The sequence below is a fragment of the Pygocentrus nattereri genome, chromosome 18, assembly GCF_015220715.1.
Source record: "Pygocentrus nattereri isolate fPygNat1 chromosome 18, fPygNat1.pri, whole genome shotgun sequence".
In the NCBI taxonomy this organism is placed as follows: domain Eukaryota; kingdom Metazoa; phylum Chordata; class Actinopteri; order Characiformes; family Serrasalmidae; genus Pygocentrus; species Pygocentrus nattereri.
The window spans coordinates 27861161-27876685 of NC_051228.1; the positions used below are offsets into that span (position 1 = coordinate 27861161).

The window sequence follows — 15525 nt, forward strand, 5'->3', positions numbered from 1 at the left end:
AATCAAACCCCCATTCTGTCAAATCCTCTCAGCCTGAGCCAATTCCAGTCTGATTCACCAGGGCAGCTGTGGAATGCCACAAACGGCATCCCAAATATTCCCTATCACTAAAATGTGTAATTCACATTAAACTCGCCCACTTTGTCTAACTGGTGAAAACCAAAGGGGGGGCCTTTCACAAGCCCTTTTTTTATAAATACCAAACCTATTACAGCTTATATCCACTATTAAGGTCAGTACGAGGACATGCTCTCATATGCCTGACTCCTTTATATTGCTCATGGACCACATACTGTTGTTAAATGTCCATTTTAAGCCTTTAATTTACAATCTCAAAGATTCTTTTGAACCCTTAGGCCTACAGTAAGTACTGACAGACGTCTGTGCTTTAGCAATCCTTTACTGAATCCTGAGCCCTTTAATAAATAAAAGGCAGCCTGAAAAAGCATCAACTGCTCTAACATTCCTAAAGATTCACATTTTTCTGAGATCTTTCTACAAAAAAGGCGACCACTATGTATCTGATACATGAGAAGTCTGGACATTCCCAAGGTCTTTTTGCTTTGAGGCAGCGAAGGGAGCACAGGAAATGATTAACCTTATGCTCTCTGGGACCTGGGCCAGGTTGACTCAAGCCAATAGAAAAGAAGACTGGGAGGGGACACAGGAAGTGGGAGCAGGTTGCCTAAACAGTTCAATCCTCACTGGGTAAAACTGTTACGGCTCCCAACAAGATCAGACTTTTTGCTTATTTTGCACTTTTAGGCCTTCTAACAGCCCAAAATGTGATGTCTATTTTACTAACATGGTTCAAGAGAAGCCTGAAAAAGCTGCAGGGTTAGGCTGTGAAAGAGCTAATTTGATCATGTTAAATACCCAGACTGCATCTGTGGCAACAGAATGTGCTGGGATCAGATGGAACAGCTTACAGCACCTCACTGTGCCGGAGTAATCAACATGGGGTGGTAAATGTTATTAAAGGTAACATCAGACCTTCTCGTTAATGCACATATTTTGACATCAAGACATGGTATCGACAGCAAGTACAGTCAAATTAAATAAGCAGTATAAAACTACTCTACCGACATAAAATGACAGCAACAGTACCAGCTCTAACTTGATTAGTACAGTTAAATTAAAGGAACAGTATCAACACCAATAACTATGACTAAATTAAACGAGTAGCATCAACACTACCATAATGACTGGTGAAATTAAAGGAATAATATCAACACAAACTAAATTATTCTGACCAAATTAAAGGAGCAGTAACCTAACAACAACAGCCCCCCCCTGCCTCAGGAGTTACTGGAACCCTTTGTTTAGAGCATCTTTACTAATTAGTCAGTTTTATTCCTTGAAATTTAATATGATCAGGAAAAAACACTCAGATCAGCTAAACCAATCTGAGTGGTTTTTTTTTGCAGCAGTTTAGATAAAAGGTCTAGCAGTATTTGATTCTTATATATTTATTGACTTATTTAGAATAAATTTACAGTTTATTCACAGTAAAAATTCAGGTTTTAATTGTTTTGCTAAAAATCAGGACGTCCCATGTGACTAAAAGACTAAACATAAAAAACATCATGGTGGTCCAAGGGTTCTTTAGTAAAGGCAATGACTCTACTTAGAACAGTTCTTTGCCTGATTAACTAAGTGGTTCTTCACACTGATGGAGAAAGTGTACATGGTTCTATATTGAAACTTTTTAAAACTGTTCTACACAGCACCAAAAACGGGTTTCTAGTATTATCATACATCAAGAAACCGCAAAATAGCACCATTTTCAAAAGGCACATTTTCCATCACACACAATTTCACTGTGTGTACAATTAATGAAATAAATCACTTTTAGCCGAATAGTTTGATTAACTAAAGACAAGTACAGAGAAATATTAACCACTGAAAGCGTCACATACTGAAATGAACGGGTTAAACTACTGAGCAGTTAGACATCGGAGCGCAGCCAGCCTGCGGTTAAATCGCTATAGCAACCCGGTAACTCGACCTGCACCAGCCAACAGCTCCGTCCTGAAACCAGCATCTACAGAAGTACAAATGTCTGTGGAAAAACTACAGGATATCCTCACAAACGAAGTAGGTGCAGCAGTGAAGCACCACAGGGCTTCTTCTCTTCTCTCTGTGCCTTTCCACGAAGCTGAAGTTAGCTTTTTATTCGAATTTTCCGTTCCACCTTAAATGGTGCAGCAGTTACATTCTGGCTTCAGGCGCCAGAATAAAACTGCTACACTATTTAAGGTGGAACGGAAAATTCCAACAAGAAGCTAGAGAGTTGTGAGTCTAACTCCCAGTCTCGTCTCCCTCCTTCAATTTCTCTCGTTTCTCACCCGCTCCCTGGCATGTCTTTCCGCGTCCACCTCCCTCTGGAGTGCCTCTGCGCGGTCCTCGGCCTCGTCGGCCTGCTGCTGCAGCGACTGAATTTTCCTCTTCACAGCTTCGATGGACGTTATTCCAGCCATTGCGAAACAGCCGAGTGCGATCACAAGCCGCTTGCTCTTTGGCTCTGAGCTCCTGGGAGACTGTGAGACACCTCAGAGTGCACAGCGAGGAACCAAACCCTTGATGCAAACCTAACGATGGGTGCACACCTGAGATTTAAAACCATACCCTTTACTAATGCTTTGAGAGGACTGTCTCGTCGTTGCTCTCCTCTCACAAACTGTCCTGTAGAAAAGTTGCCCTCCACGGCGGCCCCGTGACTCCGCCCCCTTCTTATCTGCCGTGACGTCAGGAGTCACAGGCCACTCACGTTTTAAAGAAATGGCCCAGTTTAACAGTGTCTAAACTCCATGCAGTACTTCGTGTTGCAAAACTGGGAATAATTCATTAACAGATCCTACCTACTTTATGTACTCTTAGTCTGTACACATCTGCTCATCCATTCCTTCTGAAATCATGAGTATTTAAGAAGTTTGTCCTCTGTTTGCTGCAGTAACAGGCTCTACTCTTCTGGCAAGGCTTTACTACAGTAGATGCTGGAACACTGTGACGAGGATTTAATTGCAACCGCATTCGTGAGGTAAGGTGCTGATGCTGCATCACAAATGCCACTCCAGCTTATCCCAAAAGAACTGGATGGTGCTCCATCACTCAAAAGAAGGCAGTTCCACTGCTGCTCCGATGCTGGATTGCTTTATACCCCACTGGTCAGCACCTGGCATTGGGCATGGTGACCTTAAGCTCATGTGTGGCTTCTCCAGAGCATCTACTTTAAATAGCAGTACTTTTTTTGGAGGTAAAACAAGATGCATGTGCTTAATTTAATGCCCGTTTCCCAAGCCATGCTGCATTAATACACCCCGCATACCTCGAGAGACCCTTGAAAGACAGAGAAGAGCAATTATGAAGAGTGGAAGGTAGAGAATTCCAGAGTTTGGGGGCAGCAGCACTGAAAGACCTAGCACCTAGAAAGTCTAGTTGAGGGAACTGTGAGGAGTTCAGCTTTAGAAGATCGGAGAACACGAGAGGGACAATATAAAGAAATGAGATCAGAAAGGTATGTCGGAGCCAGACCATGTAAAGCCTTGAAGGTAAGAAGAAAGATTTTGTACTTAATCCTAGAACTAATAGGAAGCCAATGCAACTGTCGAAGAATAGGAGTGATATGAGCTGTGCGCTTGGTGGAGGTAAGAACCCTGGCTGCTGAGTTTTGGATGAACTGAAGACAATTGATTAGTTTAACTGGATGGCCATGGAAAAGTGAGTTACAGTAATTGATGCGAGAGAAGACGAAGGCATTGATCAACATTTTAGCATCAGTGTCACTCAGCATAGGGCATAAGCGTGCAATGTTACGCAGATGATAAAATGCAGTTTTAGTGATGAGCTTAATGTGAGACTCGAAAGTAAGAGATGAGTCAAGAAGACAGCCAAGGTTCTTAACAAATTGGGCTGGCTTAATGTCAACACCATTAATGGATGCAGAGATGAATGATTATTGACAATCATTTGTCAAACTATTCCTGAGCCCATGTGGTGATATCATCACAGAATCATGTTGGATTTTAATGCAGTGCCATCTGAGGGTTTGAGGGTCAAGCGATTTTTATCCTTGACTTTTTATGAACAGAGTTTTTCTCAGAATACCTAAAATGCTTGCAATAGCCAGCTGAGGAACATTGTCTTAAAACTGCTGGATTACTCATCAGTTCTTTTGGCAGAGTGGCAAGACCCGAGCCATCCTTGCTCAAAGGACTCTGCCTTTTCAGGATGCTTCTTTATTCCCATGCATATTACCTATTTTAAATGTTTTCAGAACATTTCACAACCTTCATAGCCTTAAATTGCCCCAGGCGCAACTTTTTAGAACATGCTGCAGGCATCAATTTCATAATGCGCATACAGTGGGGCAAAAAAGTATTTAGTCAGCCACTGATTGTGCAAGTTCTCCTACTTAGAAAGATGAGAGACGTCTGTAATTTTCATCATGGGTACACTTCAACAAAGAGAGACAAAATGAGAAAAAAATCCAGGAAATCACATTGTAGGATTTTTAAAGAATATATTTGTAAATTATGGTGGAAAATAAGTATTTGGTCAATAACAAAAATTCAACTCAATACTTTGTAACATAACCTTTGTTGGCAATGACAGAAGTCTTTCCTGCAAGTCTTCACCAGGTTTGAACACACTGTAGCTGGTATTTTGGCCTATTCCTCCTGCAGATCTCCTCTAGAGCAGTGATGTTTTGGGGCTGTCGCTGGGCAACACGGACTTTCAACTCCCTCCACAAATTTTCTACAGGGTTGAGATCTGGAGACTGGCTAGGCCACTCCAGGACCTTGAAATGCTTGTTACGGAGCCACTCCTTCATTGCCTGAGCAGTGTGTTTGGGATCATTGTCATGCTGGAAGACCCAGCCACGTTCCATCTTTAATGCTCTCACTGATGGAAGGAGGTTTTGGCTTAAAATCTCACGATACATGGCCCCGTTTATTCTTCCCTTAACACGGATCAGTCGTCCTGTCCCCTTTGCAGAAAAACAGCCCCAAAGCATGATGTTTCCACCTCCATGCTTCACAGTAGGTATGGTGTTCTTGGGATGCAACTCTGCATTCTTCTTCCTCCAAACACGACGAGTTGAGTTTTTACCAAAAACTTCTATTTTGGTTTCATCTGACCACATGATATTCTCCCAGTCCTCTTCTGGATCATCCATATGCTCTCTGGCAAACTTCAGACAGGCCTGGACACATACTGGCTTAAGTAGAGGGACATGCCTGGCACTGCAGGATTTGAGTCCCTCTCTGCGTAGTGTGTTACTGATGGTAGCCTTTGTTCCCTTTGGTCCCAGCTCTCTGCAGGTCATTCATTAGGTCCCTCTGTGTAGTTCTGGGTTTTTTGCTCACCGTTCTCATGATCATTTTGACCCCACGGGATGAGATCTTGTGTGGGGCCCCAGATCGAGGGAGATTATAAATGGTCTTGTATGTCTTCCATTTTCTTACAATTGCTCCCACAGTTGATTTATTCACACCAACCTGCTTACCTATTGTAGATTCACTCTTCCCAGCCTGGTGCAGGTCTACATTTTTCTTCCTGGTGTTCTTCGACAGCTCTTTGGTCTTGGCCATGGTTGAGTTTGGAGTCTGACTGTTTGAGGCTGTGGACAGTTGTCTTTTATACAGATATCAAGGTCAAACAGGTGCCATTAATAAAGGTAACGAGTGGAGGACAGAGGAGCTTCTTAAAGAAGAAGTTACAGGTCTGTGAGAGCCAGAAATCTTGCTTGTTTGTGGGTGACCAAATATTTATTTTCCACAATAATTTACAAATAAATTCCTTAAAAATCTTACAATGTGATTTCCTGGATTTTTTTTCTCATATTGTCTCTCATAGTTGAAGTGTACCTATGATAAAAATTACAGACGTCTCTCATCTTTCTAAGTAGGAGAACTTGCACAATCAGTGGCTGACTAAATACTTTTTTGCCCCACTGTATGTTTACTAAAAACGATGATGCTGATCTCGAAGAAGACAACTAAGTTGTTGCCCTCTGTTTTCATTTAAATAAAGATCAAAGTGGATGTCACAAACTGTCCTAACTTTTTTAGATTAAGGCTTGTAGTTATATAGTGTAGTGTGCTGAAAGCTTTCCTACATGTTGCAGTGAGTGAGTCAAAAGACCTTTTGAAATCTAAGTATACTATCTTAGAGAAGCATTACAAGTGATGCACACATGCCTTTGCTCTTTCACACTGCTGTCTGGAAAAGGCACACTAGAGCTGGAAAGCATTACTTCAGTTCACTGTAAACAAATGGCCACATTCTTTCAATTCTTTTCCTTCTTTGGTCACATAATAATAATACAAAGGCTCATGGGGGATATCCATCACTATCAGCCACACACTCAAACAATCCCATATATTATGAGGCATTTTATTTTCCTCTGGTATGTAGTTCTGTCTTTCTGCACTTGTGTTTCAGCTGCTTGTGGCCTTAAGAGTTTGAAATGTGCCAGGATTGTTTCTTCTACTATATATATATATATATATATATATATATATATGCTATGTATTGTTTATCTGAAGACTATAAATGTGACTCACTACCACATATATACACACTATATTTCCAAAAGTATTCGCTCATTCTTCTTTCACACGCATATGAACTTGAGTGACATCCCGTTCTTAATCTATAGGGTTTAATATGATGTTGGCCCACCCTTTGCAGCTATAACAGCTTCAACTCTTCTGCGAAGGCTTTCCACAAGGTTTAGGAGTTTGTTTATGCGAATCTTTGACCGTTCTTCCAGAAGTGTATTTGTGAGGTCAGACACTGATGTTGGACAAGAAGGCCTGGCTCACAGTCTCCGCTCTAATTCATCCCAAAGGTGTTCTAGCGGGATGAGGTCAGGACTCCGTGCAGGCCAGTCAAGTTCTTCCACAATAAACTCGCTCATGTATGTATAAAAACATATATAAGCAATTCTGTAAAGATACAAACACTCTGAAGAGAACTGAGGGATGAAGAGTGCATTTAGGAATAGTTGGGGTTGTCGTTCTAAGTTTTTTTAAAAAGCAGCCAAGTCATTTTAGACCATTTCTATTGGTTTGTTCGTCATGATATTTGGACACTGGTAGCTGCTTTGTTTAAATTTGCACAGAAAAAATGCTAAAAGTAGAAACTCTTTTTGTTCCCTCAGTGACTTTATTCTTAACTAAATGGCCACAAGTCTTGCCACTTCAATGTTGCTTTAGGTTGCTAAAGGTGCTTTAACAATAAAAAAGTGCTAAGATGATATACATCACGTCACACTGTAATATTTCATATTCACCAAAACACCTTTCTCTCGTCATTTTATTTGTAATGAATAAATCTGCTGTCTGCTCCTAAGCTGTGGGTGAAAGGGTGGCTCTACATTATTGCTTGATAAGCACTGGATTGACTGCTTTGGATCATCTGCTGGCTTTAATAGCAGGAAAGGATTTGTTTTAACAAGAATAATACTGAGGTGTCAGACAGTGAGGATATCAAGCTGGGCGAGAACTGCAGTGGAAAGGGTGTCATCATAGAACATTAGCAGGAAAGGGAGGTGATGCTGACAGACTGTTTAGATTTCAGCATGAGGTCAACTCATTTACTCTCAAACCATTTCTAAAGCGGATCTCTGCTTATCTGCATCTGTAAATTCACTGATTATTTATTTCTGCTTGATGTGTTTATACAGTCATGATATATTTTATGATATTCGCTACCATCAAAAGTTTGTAGTCAGCTGCTACATTAACAATTTTTTATATGTTGTTGATATGCCAAAACATATTTTATGCAATATTTCAAGAATATTTCTGTGAACAACAAATTGTAATAATAACATAGATATATTTAATATTAATTAAATTAAGTAATATACTGTAATTATCCATCTTATACATTTTTTGTCAATCTCAAGATTGAACCTCCACTTTTTTAACTATTTTAAAATATGATGAATTCTGGATATTATTTCTATTATGAATTATGTACTTTTAGATTATTTATTCAATATTTAGGTTATTGGGCTTAATAAGATGCTATATGCTCAATAATATACAGTAATTATATATTTATAGTAATTTGTTGATAAGTTATCGGCTACAGATTACAGATACAGGCTGTGGCATTCTGGAGGGTAATTTCCTGCAGTCTTAAAACCCTATAAAGTTGTAGAATTTGGCGTTTTTGCCAACACATTTTACTGCACAATTTCCATTTATCTGCTGGGAATAACATAGCAAAAACATATAAAATGTGCCATCACTTTTGCACAGGCCACATTTTACATTTCTTTTCCAAAATATTAAATTCAGCAAATAAACAGTGTGCAGTAGTGTGTTATCTGTAGAGGATGCTTAGAAAAGTCAGTTTAAAGTGACCAGAGGTGTGATTAAATTTTAGGGATATTATTCAAATTATGTCCACACTGGCCAATCATATTTAAGGATGGCAACCTTGGTTTTATGGCATATCAGTCACTGATGGTGTGTTAAATATGTCTCCCATCCTAGAACCATTTTTGCATGTTTATTAAAATCAGACTGCAAAGGACACTAAAAAAGGTTAGCAAAAATCTAGCCCAGTGTAATCTTTCCTGCCAAGATTACCTCATTCTCACTGTAAGTAATCTTGTTCAGACAAGAGCATGATGACAGTTATAAAAATGTAAGAAATCAGAGCACATCCCATACTTTTGCTATCTTGTCAGAGTCTTTAAACCACATGCGGCTGAGCCGGAGGTGATGACAGGCTTTATGAAGTGTTTACAGAATGTGATAGTGGGGAGTGGTTGGCACTTTCTCCAGTGCAGCTGTCAACAGCAAGATTGCTGCTCAGTCGTTCCTGCCAGGGATTAATGGCGTGGTAAGGAGAGCAGGACAGGTCCAACTCAGAGTGACTGACAGGCACAGACTGCTGAGGATGCGTGAAATACTTTCTGCCACCACATGGGGGTGACAGAGAAAACGTCAGAGAATCGGGTGGTAATTTATGGTCGGGTATATTTAGCAGTTTATGTGTTTATATAGTGTGACGGCAGTTGAAAGGTGTTTAAATTATGATATGTTATTATATGATATATAATAATAAGCTATATTAGTTTTCTGGTCTTAAAGGGCTTATATCCTAATTTTTTCTTGTATTTTTTAACCTGAAGTTCACTGAAGTCATTTGTGTGCCTTTACCCAAACAGTCCTAATTCATTTTACATGTTCATTTTCCAACTTGTCTTTATTCCATAGAATCAAACTCGTTGTTATTTTAATGTGCTTTGAAAACTGATATATGTAAATGAACTCTGTTCTTATTGGCTGCCATGCCTCTTTTAACAGCATTTCAAGAAGAAAGATTTCAACTGTAGTGTAAAAGGGTGAACCTTAACTGCTGTAAGACGAATAGTTGTATAACTTTAATTTGATGTTGATTTTTGTGACATCACAAAACCAAAAAAAACCAAAAAAAAACAGGATGTTTTCGCAGCTTAGTTTTGGGGACTGGGGAGTAAACCATACATTTTGAAACACTGTTTACATGCTACATCAAACTCATTATAAGTGAGAAAAATGCAGTTTTCTGTGATATGGACCTTTTAAAAAATCAGTTCTTAAATGCCATTTTCTTTCAGATGTCATTTATTAAACAACACAAGGCAAAATAGTAAAGAGCATCACTACTCTGACTACTCTGAGCTAAGAATGAGTTTAAAGTGAGGTTGAAAAAGGAGTTTAAAAAAGTGAAAAGGAGTGCAGTTTTGGCCCCATGTTTAACTTGTACTTTTACATTCTATGGGTTATTATTCAGTAGCTACATGGAAAACAATACAAAATGAAGTGACAGGCTAACTGTAATGAACATACTGAAACAGCTGAAGTTTTCCAGTGTTCTGAGTTTAACTAGATGTGATCCAGACCACGAGTGTGGCTGTATGTGTAACTCTGTGTCACTCACGTCTGTGGCCTTCTTCTCAGCCTGCTCCAGCTTCTCCTGCGCATCCTTCAGTGACTCAGAGTACTTGTCCAGCTCGTCCTCAACTCCCTTCAGCTTCTTCTGCAGACCCAGCAGCTCCTCTTCTAGCTGAGATGGACACACAAACATACATATACCTCATTATTCTGGGATAGTGTTAGAGAAACCGGAAACACAGCTGATAAAACTTTAATTTCATGTTTTACTACATTGTTGCCGTATAAATCATTACTTGACTGGGACGAAGTTGTTTTGGTGCTACCAAATATACCTACCTGGTAGTTCCAAAAGAGATCTTTGGACAGTTTAGCTGTAGTTTGTAGCTCTAGTTTGGTTTTGTTTGTGTTACATGATTTCAGTTATTAACCAAACTGTCACATACATGAGAGCCACCCACAGTGTAGGCCTCCAGAGCACTCAGAACTGATTTCCATTACCTTTCACAGCCACACATCAGAATAGGCCTCTCCTTAGCCGCTTAAACTGCAGCCTTATTATTCCGTTATTAATTTAATCGTGTTTTATCTTAACTTATAACTCTTAAGCACTCTGGCACCCATGGGGTGATGACCAAGCGCTCTAAAATCTTTATTAGGCCCCTCATATAGATGCTGACACAAGTGCACACCTATGACTCACTGAATGATCTAAGTTCTCAACATACTTCACCAGTTAGATTCCTTCAGTGCCACACAGACAGAACTGACGACTATTTATCTCCCTCTTATTATTTATGGATCTCAGCCATAGCAACTGTTCTCAAATCCTCACAACCTGTAACATGAGACATTAAGCATGAATCACTTTAAAGAATAAACAGGTAGTGTAATGCACAAATTAAGGATAACATGCCTAACATGGACTGGCATGCCTTGAGAGCGTCGACTGGTTTGAGAGATAACATTAGCATAACTTCCATTTTTAACTGATTTAAAGTATTTTATATCAATATTATCTTCCCTCTGGGACCCAAACTATTCCCCAATTTCGTATTGTTCGTTATGACCGGTATGTTGCTTGGCAACCATAAGCTACCATGCTAATGAACTACTTTACTTGGCGGAAGAACTGTGATTATTTTTTATAATAAGTTAAATGCTGAGTAACGAAAACAATACGATAAAATACATCAATGTTAATAAATAATCTTAAGAACACCGTAATATTTTTTCATACTGTTATTTGTCACCGAATCCGTGCTTCACCACAACCGCCATCCGCGATAAAAGCCCTACCACGCACAGCCATGGCTTAGGCTGCTTTAGTAAGGAAAGCTGTACAAACGTTATTCTATCTGAAGCTGGACACCTAAATCCAAGCGGTGCCGTGCTGAAGGTCAGGCAGGCCTATGATGACGTGAAGATGGCATGGGGACAGGATTATAAAGGGAATGTAGCCACAGCCTCCGTGGTGAAAGCCTTCGCCAGGCCTGCAGCTGGTGATGCTCGCTCTCCGCTTTCAGCAGACATCACATAAACCCCTCCGGCGCATTAGCCAGAAGCCAGGCGGCCGTAGCATAGCACACAGCGAGCTAGGCACTTATAAAAACGGCTTCTATTTACTGTGGCCTTCTGGGCCTTGGAGACAGCCTGATACTGTATATGGGAGTGGAAGCCACAACTCCGGCTATGAAAATAGACCACGGTCCACGGGCGGCCATGATTAAAGCTTCCTGGGTAAGCTCATGAGATGGCAGAGCTACAGCGTTCCTCAATGAACCGAAACAGCCACTTTGATGTGTGAGGAACTGAGGGCCTCCAATTAGAAGAACAAGCAACGCCAATAGGGCGGATTCCCTGACATATGGAGCCGTAATTCAGCAAAGAGTCCATTTTACCCAGGCTTCCTTCTTTCCCCAAATGTAGCCAGTTAGCTAAAACCCGCGTTTTTGGCATCCCAAGTTTGTTTATTTAGTTTTGCAGTCGAGCTACGAGGCTAATATAATAGAAGTCAAAGGCTGCGTTTCAAATGGCGTCCTACGTAGTGCACTACATGACTTGATTTAAAGGGAACTTTCACTGCCTTGAAATGGGGTACATGTCCAGCGCTCTTAAAATATGTATATGTATACATGGAAACAATTTGTTTATTTAAAAAATGACACAAAACCCCTTTAATAGTAGCTAGGTCGCCACTGTTGCGTTATGATATCGCACAGAAAATTCATTTAGCTGACTGTTACTTGCTCAACAGACAAGTAAGAGCAACCATTTGATGCTGTAACATCAAAATGGCAGCCTACTGCTAGATTGATTTAATGTTTTTAATAATAAATCGAGTATTTTTCTTAGTTTACACTACATATTTCCACAGTGCTGGACATGTACACCACATTGAGGCTTGCATGTCTTAACAGCTCAGGGTTCCCTTTAAAATAATGGCTCCTGCACCAAAATAGTGCATAATATGTCTAATTTGGGATTCAGCCACGTGAACAATATAAGTATTTAGATATAGGGGCCAAAATTTTGTAACTCGCATAGTGCACTATTTCGGGTGTACGGAACTGTTTGAGATTCAGAAAGATTTTTCATGTGTGTCATAAACTTCCAACACTTTTCACCTCCATTAGCCACGTATCTCAAGTGTGAAGCTAAAGAAGCATGCTTCATAAACCAAACAGCCCATCTTGGCTGAACTGTGTCAGTAAAACTGGGCCTCAGATTGCTTTTTTAAGCACCACCTGCAGCTCCCCTTCTGCCCAAAATGAAGAGAGACACAATAGGGTATAGGCCAGAAATATAAAGGCTATAAAAAGCCCATTGTGAGTGACAGAGCCAAAGCTGCTGGTGTGAACGCTATGTACTCCTGATGGATGAGCAGACAGACTCTGCCTGATTTGGGCTCCAGTTATGTGAAGGATTGCAGCTCGGACGTCACATGTGGCCTGGGCCTTTAGCATCCAAGCACTGGGGCTGCATCTGGGGTAACATCTGACCCCACACAGCTTTGATCCCTCTGAGGAGAATAGCAATTCTAAGAGGGAGGTGCAAAATAGATCAAGGCCACAGAGAGGCTATGGTGCCAAGCAACATGGATCAAGAATGCAGTTCTTTACAAATTAAGCCCTTTAAGAATAACATAGTTTATTTTGTTCATCAAAATGGCTGTCTGGATTAAATGAACAGTTTAAATGATCATGGCCTAGTGGCCATCCATTAGCTGGTGGACATCATGTAGGAAAACTATTGTATTACACATGCACGTATCCAAGGACTGGCAAGTGTTCAAGGACACATGCTTCTGTGTATACTGCGGCCAGCTCTTCTTACATTAAAGAGAAGAGAGAGTCTCCAAACCCCAAAAAAACCTCAAGAGGATGAAATGCCTCTTAAAGAAAGAAAATACCAAAAATCAGGAGCATATAACATTGGCTGTCGACTGACAACTATAAAAAAAAAGAAGAGACAGGGCCTCAGCACTGAGTTGAAATAAATCCCCCTCACTGGATGAGCACGATCCAAGCCGCAGAGAAATGTTTGCGGTATTGGAGGGGCAAAGGAATGAGGCTACGGGAAAGAATGAGAGAGGCATTCTTCACTGAGTTGTATGAGTGAACTGGAGCCAGGATTCGCTCTTTACTGAGGAGAGTAAGGAAAACAAAAAATGAGGTTAAGAATGTTCTTACTACTGAAGAGGCACAGGACTTAGAGTCCAAGCATAAGTCTTAGCACAAATGATGCCTGTGACATCGCTTAATATCTTATAATATGATAATAATAATATGTAATAGCAACGATGCGTCCTTTCATCAAGTGAACTGACATGAAGCAGAATGTCTGATCATAAAAACGTAGAGAAAGTGAATATAAATAATATACATCAAATATAAATAAAGCATATTAACAAACTATGTATTTAAATAGTATTTTCCAAAATGTTCAGTTCCACAGTAGACGTCGACAATATAACAATTATGGAACACCTATTAACTACGTTTCATTACAAAGTGAGCATAATGGACCTGTTTAAATGGATTTAGTGACATGCAGTTTGTGAAAGACTAAATAAATATCACTGTAGTTGTAATATATTATTATATATCTTTATATGTAACAGTACAGCTACCAATTTGTCTGTTCCACGTTATTGCATCCCATAAAAACTATATATCGTCATGCATATCGTCTCTCAGGGAAATGTCTTGAAGTATCACCCACCCCTATTTCTCAGCCTTTTTCTTGGCATATGGTAGCATCATCAAAACCATTTATAGAGGCATGTTTTGCTTAAATTATATCCATTATTTAAAAAAATGTACAAAATGTCACACTGTCCCAGGTGAACTTTAACCTAAGAAACTTTGTTTATTTTAATTTCAGCGTATGCTGAACAGAACAAAGGCCCCTACCAGTCTACATAAACCACTCCCTTTTGGCTTCATTACACTTAACATTCAACCAACAGCATCGTCAGATGTGGGCAGTAATGAGCCTTCTTAGCTTTCCAGTCTAAGTGCAGATTTATGGATTGCGCCTGTGGAAGCTGGTGACTTGTAACTCATTCACACTAAGAATCTGACACCGTCTATAATAAAACTCAAACCAGTTGGCCCCTTGGCTGTGCCATTTGATATAATGTGTCGTGTTTAGTCAAATAACTGAGCATGCCACTCCTGTCTAATCAGTGGACCACTTAATCATGGAAATAGTGTAACATTGGACAGTGACACAGGGAATGTTCACCTCTATACTTACTGGTTATTGCTTCAGGCATGCATGATCATTAGGCGTTATGGACTAAAACAAATTGAAGAATGAGTCATAGTGAAGAATCAATATTAGCCATGTTTCTTATAATGTATCTTAAACATCAGACTATGTGAAGTGAACATGCTCAAATCTGCTACACCTGTTACACATATTAGCGTCACATTAGTACATTATATCTCAGGATTAACTGTAACTGAAGCTTTAACTTTTTAAATTATTGCTACTTTAAGATTTAGAATTTGCTTAAATCCTGTGCGGATTAATAATCTTTATTTCCCAGCCGTTCATGGGTGTGTCATCTTAACTGAACATTTGGATGGGTGACAAAGGCCTCATGTTTATTCTGTCTTCCTAACTGTCCATGAACAAACTCTTAGGGGGGATTTCTGTATTCTGGCCATCAGACAAGAGAAACTCCTGTCTGCTGTAATTTCAGATAATGCTCACTGGTGTATTAATACTTAAGACTACCATAAATATGCTAGTTAGTCTATAAAAGTGATTACAGTGGTAATTACAAATCGGTACACAACTCATTCTTAAATTTTAGCATTGTGTCCCATATGACCTGATGCCCCCTAACTCCTGACTTGGTTCCTGTGCTCCTTAAGGCTCTTTGTGACTCCGTGCAGGTCACTCTAACTAAAGTACCTGTTTGCATTTGTCCTCCGCTCCCTTCTTGTCTATCTCTGCCTGCTCAGCCCGGTCTATGGCATTCTCCTTATCCAGCTTCAGCATCTGCATCTTCTTCTTGATGGCCTCCATGGCTGCTTACTCTGGCTCTCTCCTGCTCGCTAAGGGACGTGGAGCGGCTGCTCAGGACTGTGAAGCTGAAGTGAGGAGACAG

At 40.1% G+C, this 15525-nt stretch overlaps 1 protein-coding gene across 11 annotated transcripts in view; it reads right to left on the reverse strand.

The window, feature by feature from the left end:
• The window catches only part of tpm2 (tropomyosin 2 (beta)), a 31428-nt gene extending 15903 nt beyond the window's left edge, over positions 1-15525 (reverse strand). For 3 of the 11 annotated variants that reach the window (XM_037547202.1, XM_017697310.2, XM_017697313.2), the window contains exons 1-2: positions 15330-15525; positions 9949-10074 (exon numbers count right to left, since the gene is read on the reverse strand). In XM_037547202.1, the coding sequence (XP_037403099.1) occupies positions 9949-10074; positions 15330-15443 (240 nt within the window). In that variant the 5' untranslated portion in view covers positions 15444-15525. Of the gene's footprint in view, positions 1-2348; positions 2705-9948; positions 10075-15329 lie in introns of those variants that run through there. The other 8 variants (XM_017697316.2, XM_017697318.2, XM_017697315.2 and 5 more) reach the window with 5 other exon arrangements.